Source organism: Maylandia zebra, linkage group LG15 (genome assembly GCF_041146795.1).
Source record: "Maylandia zebra isolate NMK-2024a linkage group LG15, Mzebra_GT3a, whole genome shotgun sequence".
Classification (NCBI taxonomy): Eukaryota; Metazoa; Chordata; class Actinopteri; order Cichliformes; family Cichlidae; genus Maylandia; species Maylandia zebra.
Window position 1 is genome coordinate 10648397 of NC_135181.1, and position 13332 is coordinate 10661728.

The 13332-nt window shown below is 39.0% G+C and overlaps 1 protein-coding gene across 1 annotated transcript; it reads right to left on the reverse strand.

Annotated features, from left to right (window-relative positions):
- Window positions 1–1506: 1506 nt before the first annotated feature.
- On the reverse strand, window positions 1507–5033 carry fam110c (family with sequence similarity 110 member C). Its single transcript, XM_023154544.3, has one exon. It carries the CDS (start codon window positions 4741–4743, stop codon window positions 3694–3696), a length of 1050 nt encoding a protein of 349 aa, XP_023010312.1. The 5' UTR covers window positions 4744–5033; the 3' UTR covers window positions 1507–3693.
- Window positions 5034–13332: the final 8299 nt, after the last annotated feature.

Here is a 13332-nt window from a genome sequence, read left to right on the forward strand (position 1 = left end):
CAAACTTTAGACTGGTAGTGTCAGTGATGTTCCATCAGGACAAGCAAAGCAAGTAGCGTGCCTTGTCAAATCTAAAAATAAACGTGAATTATAACATAGCAAAGTGAAGTGATCCCTCATCATAAAGCTCCTCCTGTCAGTTAATCTGTCCTTTACATTACTGCTATTTTGTGACTGCAGTTGGCTATTGTCGCTGAAAGCTGTGCTTATTTTATCTCACAGAAAAATGTAGCTGTTTCCATCTCTGAAGGCGTGTCTGTCTCCTATTAACAATAACTGGAGCTAGGAGGCCAGCAGTTTGTTTCAGGTGATTTGTGCATGTCCTTTTTGGATAAACCACTGGTCTTTCATGGTAAGCTGAGGGGAGCTTTCATTGCTCTGAGATCAGTAATATGCTTCGTATGGAAACACAACTAGTTGTCTTACTGGCCACCTTGGAGAACATTTGTGATGTAGAAAAGATAGGCAACGAACAAATGATTTTTTTTTCATAGATATGCGGTCCTCACAGGACAGCCACGACAAATGTGTGATTTATAGAATTTGATGCTGAAAATTAAACAGAAATACAGTGTTTAAAATGTGATCAACCTTAAACATATGGAGCAGTGATAAAAAATAATATTTAACACTGATTAGTGACATTTTTCTGCAGAATAGTTTTAGTTTTGATACTTTATAAACAATTTTTCAATAATACAGTTTTATGTAAAGTAAGGTTTTTTATTGCTTTTTGGTTTGAAAAGTTCCTCCACCACTTGTCATTGTCAGTTAACAATACAAAAAAGTGGGGGGAATATGGTAGATATTTATTTAACTAAGTTATTAGAAATATTTTACATCTCTTCAGCCAGGAAGGAGTGTAGAAACGTGAAGATGTGCAGATGGACAGCACAAATGGCATGTTTTAATCTGATCCAGTTTATCTTGTTAAATTGGTGTTTTTGAAGAAGGTGTGTTTGTTTGTGTGTGTAGTGGGTGTGAGGGGTGACGATTGTCTCTGCTTGCCTTTCTGTAAAAGTCACGGCATGCCACTCATGAATGTGTGTTTGTATATAAAGCAGTTGGAGGGCTCAAGTACAGTGGAAAAACAGAATATAAGAAACAGTTAATAGACACCTAGAGTACCTTTGGCATGTGGTGGAGGAGGAGATTCTCATAATTGATCTTCAGCTGAAAAATCAGCAGCAATGTAATGTAATGATATGATAATAATAATGATATCACATCACCAAGAAGAATTAAGGCAGCCCTGAAGGTAACCCAGTGTTAGCAATGTGTAACTGATGAAGTGGCAGTGTATAGGTAATTGATAATTCTCATAACCAACAGAACAACTAATAAAAGAGTAAGTAGTTTAACATCAATCCATCCGTCCATCCATTCCCTTCCGCTTATCATGGTCGCAGGGGAGTAATTCAAAGACAATATATTCACCCTGGGTTAAAACTTTTAAACTTTAGCAAACATTTCCATTCCACCCACTGTGAGTATACTCATGCAACATTTTACTTGTAAAAACAGTTTTATTTGTGTTTTATGTTTTCAGTAGCAGTAAAACTGGGCAAAAGGTGGTAAAGATATACAAATTATCTAGGAGTACAAAAATTTTAAGTTTTACATATAAAAAACAAAATTAAATGCAAACTTGTAGCAATAGTGAGTTCACATTCACAATCAATAATCACATATTGATGACTATCATTATCAACAGGTAACCTCTACTTTTGGCAACCAACAAGTGGAGGCTTGTACTAAACAGTCAGTCAGGCATTTGGAGAAGTGAAAGGTGTGTCTGCACCAGCTAACTACTTTGTGCCCACTCACATGAACTTATAACGTATATTGTTTGTTTCTTTCTCTGTAAGAAGACAATGAGTGAAACTGAATAGGTGGCAATACGTTTAACATACTGCGTCAAGCACAGTCTTTCCATTGCTTTCCCCCAGCTCATGTTCAGCCACTGAGCTTCAAAGAATAAAAAAAAACTTGGCTAAAAGACAAAAAGAGAGAGAAAGCAATGAAGAGACAAAGCAGACGGAGCTTGGGAGAGAGATACAACAACAACGGGTCACTGGACATAAGCCGATCAGATTATTAAGCACATTCCCCTAACAGATCTAAGGGAAAGTTTGCGAGGAAAATAACCACTTCCTCAAATGTTTTTTCATACATCTGTTAAATATAAGCAGATCTTCCATACGTAAATTTTTTTGTATCAGTTGCTGTGGTTTGCATTTGAGTGTCTGTGGGGTGGCAGATATTACACTTGTTGTGGTGACCTAAATTTATTTACACACATACATGCAAATTTTTTTTTGTATGTGGACAAGGGAACAAATCCTCATGATCTAAATCATTCAAATTTATATATTAAAGCTATCTTTTAACATTAGGATAAGTTATGGTCAGAGTTTGGCAGGCAGTAGTTATGGGTAAACTCAGAGTAAGTCTCCAGGTTGTGTGTGGGTGTGTGTGTCTTCATGTGTGTTGGTGTGATGGAATGTATACCTTTCACCCCGAGAGAAATGGGAGTGCACATTATTGGATTATAAACTTAAAAGGCAGGTTGTACAAATTCTGATTTAGGGATGCTTTCATGTTTGAGGTGGCCTAAAGGTATTCGCAGAGGAGCAGAATTTATGAGCATCAGTGTGAGACTCCTTTTAATGTTCCTGGGAAGAATCAAAAGGCCATGAGCTGTGAGCCTTTTATCTTAAAATAATAGTACCACTCTTTACAAATAGTACATTTTATAAGTGATCGTATAAAATAATTGCATGTTAATGAATAATAAATAAACACACAAATGTTTTGTAGATGAATTATGTAACATTGATGACAACTCATCAAAAAGCTACAGCTAGAATTGCTGCAGCATTGTTAGACGTTGAGTTATCATTAGCAGGAAGTATGTCATGTTGACAAATTTTGTACATTTTCAAAAGCTTTAAATTATAGTCGCATAAAAATACAGTATAGCTTTTATAAACAATGTAAGTCTATATGACTGTGGGCCATTTACTTTAAAAAGGCTCACAACCAAAATCACTGAACTTAAAAGTATTTTATTTTTATGAAAAAAGAAAATAATCCCAAACTAGTTCATACTAGTATGTTTTTGCTTCATATCACAGCACTTCACTGAATTCTTTTGAATTACTGCTTGCCTTCTTGTATGCATGTTTGACCATATTTAATACAGAAATGTTTTTTTATAGAGTCTGAATAGAACGCAAAAGTATTATATTAAATAAGCCAGTAATCCTAAAAATGTTGAAGCTGAATAATGTAAATACTTTTTGTTTTTGTATCGCTTTTATGACATTGTATTTTATCTGTTTCCAGTGTAACTGAGATCATAGATGGTCCTGTGCAAGTAAAAAAAAATTAGAAAAAAATAAGAAATCACCCAGTCATCATTTGCTCTCAGAAAAGTCATCAGTAAAGGACACACACACACACACACACACACACACACACACACACACACACACACACACACACACACACACACACACACACACACACACACATGCAGCATACACAATACATATCCTAAGATTTAGGTACAGTTGGAAAAGTAGGGTATCATTCAGTGTTTTCTAAGGCCAAAAACAAGAAACTACTTCCATCTTTGTCCTCAAAATATAACTTTTATGTAACATCACTTGGTAAAAAGAAAAAGCGCAATCAGTGAAGATCTCGTAACTTTTTTCCAGTGTCACTAGCATTTTTACAGCTGTACAGCCACTTGATAATCCGTGCGTTGCGCTCAATAACTGAGGTCTCTTGACGTATCTTCTCGTGCAGCTTTTCCTCCATGAGCGCATCGCTGTCACTACTGTTCCTGGAAAAGCCATCATCTGACGTGGAAACACTGACACTCCGAACCATTATTGCAATTTCATCTGAGCGAGCCGAGAAGTTGTCCTTCCCCAAAGACTCAATGACCTCACCGTCCAGCCCGCAGTACTTGAAAAAAACATCAAAGTCTGCAAAGTTTTTGGAATACCTGGAGCTGATATCAGAGTGAGAACGACTGACTCCTTTGCCAGACCTCCTTTCAACCTCAGGAACTGTCAGGAGACCACTAGATGCATTTACAACTCCAGCCTTAGGTTTTGTACCAGAGTCACTGTTCTTGATTCTGCACTCTTCTGTCACTCCATTGCTCTCCGGTTTAGAGATAACTACATGTGGATTCCATTCCTTTGCTGTTTCCTTAGGCGTGGTGATTTTTCCCCCGTTGCCCTGAGACTCACATTCCTTATCTGTCCCCTCGGATAATGGGGCATTTTTATTCACAGGGTTGAGCAACAACTTACGGGTTATATGGTGTTTCCGTTCATTTGCTGGCCCTCTCAATAACTCACATTTCTGTCTGTAAATTAGAAGAGAGTCTGGTCGTTTTTTGGCGCTGGAGCGATGTGCCTGCACTGGTGAAGAGATTTGCACAGTGAGTGTATTCCCTGTCAAGTGACTCCCTGTAGGAAGATTCCCATCCCGGTGTGAGCTTCGGTTAGAGGACCCAGTGCTACTCACAGAGGCCGATCCAAGGCTAATCACTGGCTCCTGAGTTGAGTTAACCACCTGTTGGCTTTTGACGTATTTTGGTTTACTTGCGGCGAGCCTCTCCACGGCACTCATGCGTCCTTTTGTCTCACTCTCTAAATCCATTTGTTTACGAAGGTATTCAGGACCTTTCCCCAGGATTTTTGTGGTATCATTAGTTGTCTCCATTGTGGTTTTGACGGGCACTGAAGTCTCGTTGTAGATTTTCAGTGTACAGTTTCCCCAGAGCTACAGGTAAAGGATTCCATTCAAGCCCGATCTTTGCCTGAGCACGTATTGTGACGGGGGACCTTACCTTGTCTGTTTAAACACACACCACATTACCCCACCCATCCTGCGCAAGGGTAGTTTTAGCCAGACACAAGCCTGTTCAAAGTACACCTGATACCATCGCAAGTGAGAACGATGAAAGGTGACACTTCTGCAGAGTGTGTTTCCCAGTCCTTCAGGTGAAAATGTGGATCTTTAGCCTTGTTGCACAAGACAGGATGTTTCATACTGTCAACATTCAGGAAAACTGGCTTCTGAATCATTAACAGTTTATAGTTTTTAATGACTTTAAATCTGAGTCATCATATGGGCTTGGTGCTCATTATAGTGAAAAAGTTGTGCAATAAGTGTTTACCCTCAACTAGTCATCCTTAAATTCTGGAGAATGTGTATGAAATATAACAGTTGGATTGTTGGAGGTAGGTATGAAACAGTGATGCTTTTTTAAAGCATGGTGGCACTAATCCATAAACATAAAAAAATAGTTTGTTGAATGTAAGTTTCAATTTAGAACTTTTTATACTTCGGGGGAAAAAAACTCCATTTCTCCACTGTGTTCAGTGTGGTGACTGTGACTGTGCAATTTGACGGGTGCTGACAAAAAAGAAATTGTGAACAAACTGGTTTCTTTCCTCAGGTTTGAAAAGTGTCTGTTTGCATACGAAGAAATGAACTTTAACACAAAATTCAGGTCTATTTGAAACAGAAGTTGATGTTCTTGCTCTCTCTGCAAGTTTGAGGGCTGTGGTGAAACCAGATGCTGTCTACATATCTGAGAAGATGACCTTGCGTGGGAGATCACCTAAATATAAATGAGGTATTTGAATGACTGATTGATTCCCAAAGTTGATAAAATTATAAACATCCTGTCTCAGAGTGGTGATAAAAACTAGTTCGTGCATTTATTACTTGTAGATTGGACTATTTTGATTCTTTATTATGTGACGGTTCTAAAAATTCCCCATAAAGCCTTAAGTTGAACTAAAACACGGCAGTGAAAGTACTGCCTGGGACAAGAAAGAGAGATCATGTTTCTAACATATTATCTTCTCTTCACTGGCTACCTGCTAGACCCAGAATTTACTTTCCAATTCTTCTCCTCACATACAAGGTCTTGAATAATCAGGCCTCATCATATGTCAGAGACCTCATAGTACCATATTATCCAAACAGTGCACCTCACTCTCAGACTGCTGGTTCCCAGTAGTAAGTATAATGGGAGGGAGAGATTTCAGCTGTCAGACCCCTGTGGAACCAGCTTCCAGACAGACGACCTGTCTCCATTGAGGATTTGACTTTAAACTTTACTTCCAGATAAAGCTTATAGTGTGAGCTAGATCAGGTGATCCTCTGCAATAGGCTCAGGTTGCTGGGGGACTTCCCATGATGCACTGGACTTCTCCACTAACCTCTCTTTACTTACCAGGTGTTTATATACAACTACTATATTCAATTTTGCCTTCTCTCCCATCATTTGTGTCTTGTCTTGCTTTATGGTCTTCTTTATCTATTCTTGAAGAAGGTACAATTAGCAGAAAAAATTATAGATTTTTGGGTGTATATTGGTCTTCATGCAGTTTGTTTTTTTATGTTCCCATTCACTTCTCTCCTGTTGTTCCAAACCCACCATTCCCACCTGCCCTGCTTTCCTTTCAGCTTCTTTGCTCACCTGCATCCACTTCACCAACTGGTCCCCTTAGTCATTACGGCACACGTTCACGGCTGATTTCCACCCCCCTCGGTTGTCTTCCTGTATTAGTCTGTTTTTTCTCTGCCTGCTTTTGAACCCTGCCTGAATCTTTGCCTTCTTTGAAGGTAATATTTTGATATTGGTTCAAGTAAACTTTGATCTTATTTTTACACACCTGCTTTATGTCATGATTTTGGGTTTCTGACACTATATATCTCTGTGTTATGTGCCAGAACTTTTCATCCATGCATTAATGTAGCCAAAAATAAATCACGGAATGTCCACTGAAACATAAGTATTTAAGCAATCATCGAGGCCAGTGTAAAATAGCCAAAATAAAATACATATACATAACAAAGTCATTTAAAAATCAGATTTTTCATTTATGGTGAATCTACACAGCAATTTTGGAAACAGACCTCTTTGCAGGAGTGGAGAAATCAGCAAACCTCTGCTCAGCACTGCAGATTCACACACTTTCCACCAAGTGTTATTAGTCAGTGTATGAGTAAGTGACTGTGTTTGGCAACTTACTGACAGGCTTACAGGCAGCAAAATAAGTGGCACCTAGAGGCAATGGTGCTACTGAAACAAAATGTTCTGAACCATAGTTTGAAGAATAATTGATCAAGTGCCAACCATAGAGCGCTTCTCATTCACTTTTTTATTTTAAAATATGCTGGGGCCATGTCTTGCAAAGGACATGAGAAGATTGTGGCTCAGGGGGTTGGGAAGCGTATCTGTAACCGGAAGGTCGCCGGTTCGATCCCTGGGCTCTCTGTCCTGGTCGTTGTGTCCTTGGGCAAGACACTTTACCCTACTTGCCTACTGGTGCTGGCCAGAGGGGCCGATGGCGCGAAATGGCAGCCTCGCTTCTGTCAGTCTGCCCCAGGGCAGCTGTGGCTACAACCGTAGCTTGCCTCCACCAGTGTATGAATGCGAGAGTGAATGAATAGTGGCATTGTAAAGCGCTTTGGGTGCCTTGAAAAGCGCTATATAAATCCAATCCATCCATTCGCTTCCGCTTATCCTTTTCAGGGTCGCGGGGGGCGCTGGAGCCTATCCCAGCCGTCATAGGGCGAAAGGCAGGTTACACCTTGAACAGGTCGCCAGTCTGTCGCAGGGCCAACACACAGGGACAAACAACCATTTGCACTCACATTCATTCGCACATTCACACCTAGTGACAATTTGGATTATCCAATTAACCTACCCCCACAAGCTGCATGTCTTTGGACGGTGGGACCTAAAATTAAACCTAAAACTGCAGAGAGAAACGAGCTTCGCATCAATCCAATCCATTATTATTATTATTATTATTATTATTATTGTAGACTGTATACAAAAGATGGACACAACCGCATGACATTACCTAGTGATTAGTGAAATTTTGAAATGAGTGAGTGGGTCTGACTAATGAACCGAGGGACTGTACATGCTCATAAAATAGCAGATTGTCAATCACAAAATATGGTGTCCCTAAAGCGTACACTTCTTTATAGTCCTTTTTAAACTATAATGAGTACCATGCTTTACAAAATAAACAGGTAAGGACACAGCTGACAACAATCAAGGGAGACACGACAAAGGAAGCAAAATAAAAAAGGAATTTACTAAACATGGCATCACGGACAGATAAAAACTAGACAACGCATGGCAACACTGGACAAGCATGATAATTGAAACAAGGGATAGAATAAAAACAAACTTAACTGAGAGCAGAAACCAGATAGGTAAAACTAAGGTGGTCTAAACTAGAAACACTGACGTAAAGAAAACTAAGAATAACAAGAACCAAAGGCTAAACACTGAGGAATTACATTCTCCCTAACATAAGGGACTCACCCAATAAAACAAACTGAAATAAAGAAACCAGGAAACACTAAAAGTTAAAGAAAATCAAAACACTGGGTCCTAAATCCCAAACAAAGTGACTTGTAGAGTTATTTTCTCATAGATTTATATATGTCGGACATCTTTTTCCAACAAGATGCCTCCTGTTGGTCATTTGAAAGATTTGCAGGTTTGTGGCCCTTCTGCATTTACTTTACCTCTTAGACCTGGAAACTATTCCCATTCTTTATATGCAGTCTGTGTGGTAGATATACGTGCTCAGACATGAAAATCTATGCAAGCTGGTTTCTCATCTCTCATATCTGATAAAATTAAACACAACAACACTCAGCTGTCCTCTCTAAGCTTATAATAGCTGCAAGATCAAGTTTTGAACGTATACAGAAACATTGCAATTCTTATTACAAAACCTGGAATGATATCCTACTCCCTGTTTTCTCCTTCCTCATGGAAATGAAAACAGTAATTGAAGTAGAAGGTGAAGCATGCGCCTACAAACTGAACCTGAAAGATAACAGTTCTCCAGGATTATTTGTTCAAAAGGCAGAGGGCAGCACTGGAATGGATAGCATGGAAGCCATTAGCCTCAAGTCTACCACGCAGTTAGCTTAGAAGACTGTATCTGATTCATATCCTCACTTCAAGACTTTCTTTCAAGAGCAAAGACCACATGCAGCATCGCTTATTGCATCCATTAAACATCAAAAAGAGGAAGATGCTATTTTACTGCATGTTAGATTGACTAAAGGAAACCAAAGCTGTAATTCAGATAATTTAAACTGACATCTCAATGTTTGTACATAATCTTCATACCACATCTGTTTCCATGTTGACATTTACATTTCTTAGCCATGCAATTTTTAGCTTTGTTTACTTGCATTTTATACTTTCTTGACCCCCGTTTCAAATGAATGTCAACTTCAGAGGTATCCAAGACATGTCATTATGATTAATGACACGATTAACTGGGAGTATGAGGCTAACACACATGTTGCAGAAAGGTTTTGTTTGTATATCATTATCACAGACATGCAGGCTGTAATAAATAGTTTTTATATCAACAATGGCTCTGCCAGTTTATGAGGATACACCTCACTTGTTTCTGTTGTCTCTAAAGCAAAGAAGATGGAAAAGTTGCATATTCTATGGCACATATTCAGTTAGGTGGTGAAGACAAAAAATATAATATTGTGGTTTTGAGCCACTCCTCCTTTCTTCATATTTTGCTTCCAAGGAGCCGTAGATTTCTCATTTTTAAAGCAGTCTCATGCAATAGTTCTCCAGGCTTTCTGAAGGTTTTTCAAAGTTTTTCTTTGGACATTGGCTGCTTTTTCACTCATTTCCAGTCTAGTCCTTTTCATTTAATTATTATTTGTATTTTTTGATGAAGCCACTTAACTTATGAATCATTCAAACAAAAAAGGCACCTAACTCAAAGGATGAACTAATGTTGTGTCTACACATAACGGATAACAATAAACCAGTTGCATCTTTAGGTACCCATTGCAACGTATAACAACACATGATTTAGTCCCATCTTATTCTTTAGTCGAACAAAAAACAAACATAAAATTACATTTTGGCACCAACAAATGATTCCCAAAGAGCTGTTACCTGAAAACATGGCATGTCTTGGCATGGTGAGCATCCATCCATCCATCCATTCGCTTCCGCTTATCCTTTTCAGGGTCGTGGGGGGGCGCTGGAGCCTATCCCATATCCCAGCTGTCATAGGGCGAGAGGCGGGGTACACCCTGGACAGGTCGCCAGTCAGTCGCAGGGCCAACACACAGGGACAGACAACCATTCGCACTCACATTCATTCGCACCTAGTGACAATTTGGATTATCCAATTAACCTATCCCCACAAGCTGCATGTCTTTGGACGGTGGGAGGAAGCCGGAGTACCCGGAGGGAACCCACGCAAACACGGGGAGAACATGCAAACTCCACACAGAAAGGCCCCGGCCTGATGTTGGAATTGAACTCAGGACCTTCTTGCTGTACGGCAACAGTGCTAACCACCGTGCCGCCGGCATGGTGAGCAGTGCATCCTTAAATAACTAAAGAAACTAGACTGGTGGGTAACAAAAATGGCAAATTACTCAACAGCTCTACTGAAAATCTGTGGCAACAGGTCTTATGGACTGATGAATACAAATTTGAAATTTTCGAGTTTAACTTTCAGCAGCATGAAGCTGCTGAAAGTTAAACTCAAAAATTTCAAAGGAATTCAGGAGAAACACCCAACAATGAATGCCTATGCCAATCAGAAAACAATCAGGGGCTCTGTTATGGTTTTGGGCTCCATTTCAGTGGTGTTGGGGATCTTGTCAAAAATTGATGGAATTAAAGTACCATCAGGTTTTAATCCACCACGCAATACCCATCTGGAAAGCATCTGATTGGTAACAACTTGCCCTGGCCCTCACTGTAATTGAAGCAGTGTGCGATCATCTTGACAGAGAACATAACAAATGGCAGCTAACATCCAAAGAAGGGCTCTGAGTGTCCTCCAAGAATCCTGGAGAACTACTCCTGAAGACTACTTAAAGAAATGACAAGAAAGCTTGCATAACAGAGTTCAGGTTGTGTTGAAGAATAAAGGTAGTCACACCAAATATTGACTTTCAAGGTCATTAAAATGTTACAAACTCTGTTTCTGTATGCTCTGTATGCTTGATATCCATTTATCCATTTTCCAATAAATTACAACACTTATTTCAGGTTTTTGTGCAAAATATAAAGAAATGGTGCTGCTTGAGACTTTTGCACATCACCTCCACACAAAGCTAATTCATCCTCAGTCAGCCCCCCTGGGGGCACCCTCGATGGTTAGGGTTTAAAGTCTTTGTTGTAAGTCGTTTCCCACCTCTTTTTTCCTCCCTCTCATTTCGTGCCATTTCTCCAATAAACACAAAAAAGGAGGAAAATAGAAAAATGCTTAAAAACTAGCCCTCTTTTGAAGGTTCGGCCAAAGTGACTATCGGCCAAAATGAATTACAAAGACAGATGTTCGTCAGCACATCTGTCCTTTGGCTCAGGGTTGCAAGTGGATGACTTCAAACATACCTGTGTCACATCTTTTGATATAAGGATTAGCGCTAAAACTAATTGCAGGCAACAGTGTTTATGATCATTTAACATATCGTCTGAGTGATTGCTGAAATCTGTTTCTCATTCGAAAAACTGAGGGTGGGATGAAAGGAAGCAAAGTAAACATGAGGACTGACACCATTAGTCACTTCTCCCCCGAGTCCTCTCACATTTATTTAATTCTAAACTTATGCCGCTTGTTGAAAAACCCCCCCACACATTTTGCGTTTTAATGTGACACTGTATCGTCTGCTAAATGTGTTTTTATTAAGCCATTCACAATTACCATCCATCCTGAGACGTGAATGAAACTTGTTGACTCAATTAAAAACGACTCGCAAATTGTCAAATATTATTGCCGCAGCCATCTTTTGCTTGCAGTTCTTGTCAGAGGGTTATGTAAAGTAACTGATAATTGCTAATTATGCATACAGCGCTAATTGTCATCAATATAAGGTCACCTCCCTCTCAATTATTCAGTGTCTGTTAATCAAAGGCTCATCTTACAATTCTTCAGAAAACAACCGTTCAGGGGATTAATGATGCAATGTTTTTTTCCTCATTAAATGATTTTTCCCCCCCCTTTTACCTAATATTTTTTCTTTGGGCTAAGATGAATAACAGACTCGCTTTATGTCTAACAAGGGGTGGAAAATACACTCTCTGGACACATTATTATTAGTTAAACCTGTTCAGCTACTTGTTAGCGGAATATCCAATAAGCTGTTTACATGGCAAGAACCTAATGTATTTAGGCTCGTAGACTAGGTCACGATGACCTTCTAAAGTTCAAACTGAGCACCAGAGAGAGCGAGAAAAGCGACTAAAGTGAGTTTGAATGTGGCATGGCTGTTGGTATCAGAGTATTTCAGAAACTGCTAATCTACTGGGATTTTCATGCACAAACATTTTTAGTGTTTACAGTGAAATAAAGAAAATTATTGAGTTTTTTTGTGTAAAAATGCCTTGCTCGTCAAGCTGCTTTGAACTGATAGATTTAAACTCCAATAACCAATGTATGCAGAACAGTATCTCTGAATGCACAACAAAATACTGTGCAATAGATATTTTGGCTGCTACACTGGTTATTCTTACATGTTGTATTTATAGATGCATGTATATATGTTATATTTATGCTTATATATTGATATTCATTTTTCCCCTTTATTTTTTATTTTAATTTTTTATTACTAGGCAAATTTTTGTCTGTGTTTTGCTACTGGAACCTGAATTTCCTGGACCTACCCGATGGATTACAATTTTTCTCCATTGGTTTGGCTCATTTCTTGAAACAGAAATTACATTCTCAAAATAACATGGGCAAACCTCCAAACCTCTTGGCAAATGTTCACAACAGAATGGCATTTCTCATTCATTTTATCAAATGGTAAATGCCTTAGTACATGTCTCAATTGTCTCAGTGCATCTTTGCAAATGATTAAGTACAAGTAGCCTACAGTTATGCAGTTAGCCCACATTTAGCACATTTTCCAAATGAATAGATCTTGTAGATCTAAACTGATTAGTTGATTCTCAGTCGAATGATCATTCCCTCCAAAACATGTCAGCATGATTTCATTGTATAAGTACTCGCATGCACAACTGTCTGTTCAATTGTCAAAATTGGTCAAGAACATAATACCATGAATACCATATATGAATTTCTTTGAATATTTGATAAATTGATGACAGTCATTGACAGTCAGGTGAAACTAGACTAAGAGGGAGTGTCACACACAGGTGTGTTCCATGATTGTGTGCTGCCAAACACAGATATATAGAGCTTGATCAGGACCAGTCCGATCTCTGAACATGGATAGACAAGGCCAAGCAAACGGACAAGGGGA

What these genes read in the sequence shown, in the direction of transcription:
- fam110c (XM_023154544.3), bottom strand. Translation starts at nt 4,743, where the DNA reads ATGGAGACAACTAATGATACCACAAAAATCCTGGGGAAAGGTCCTGAA.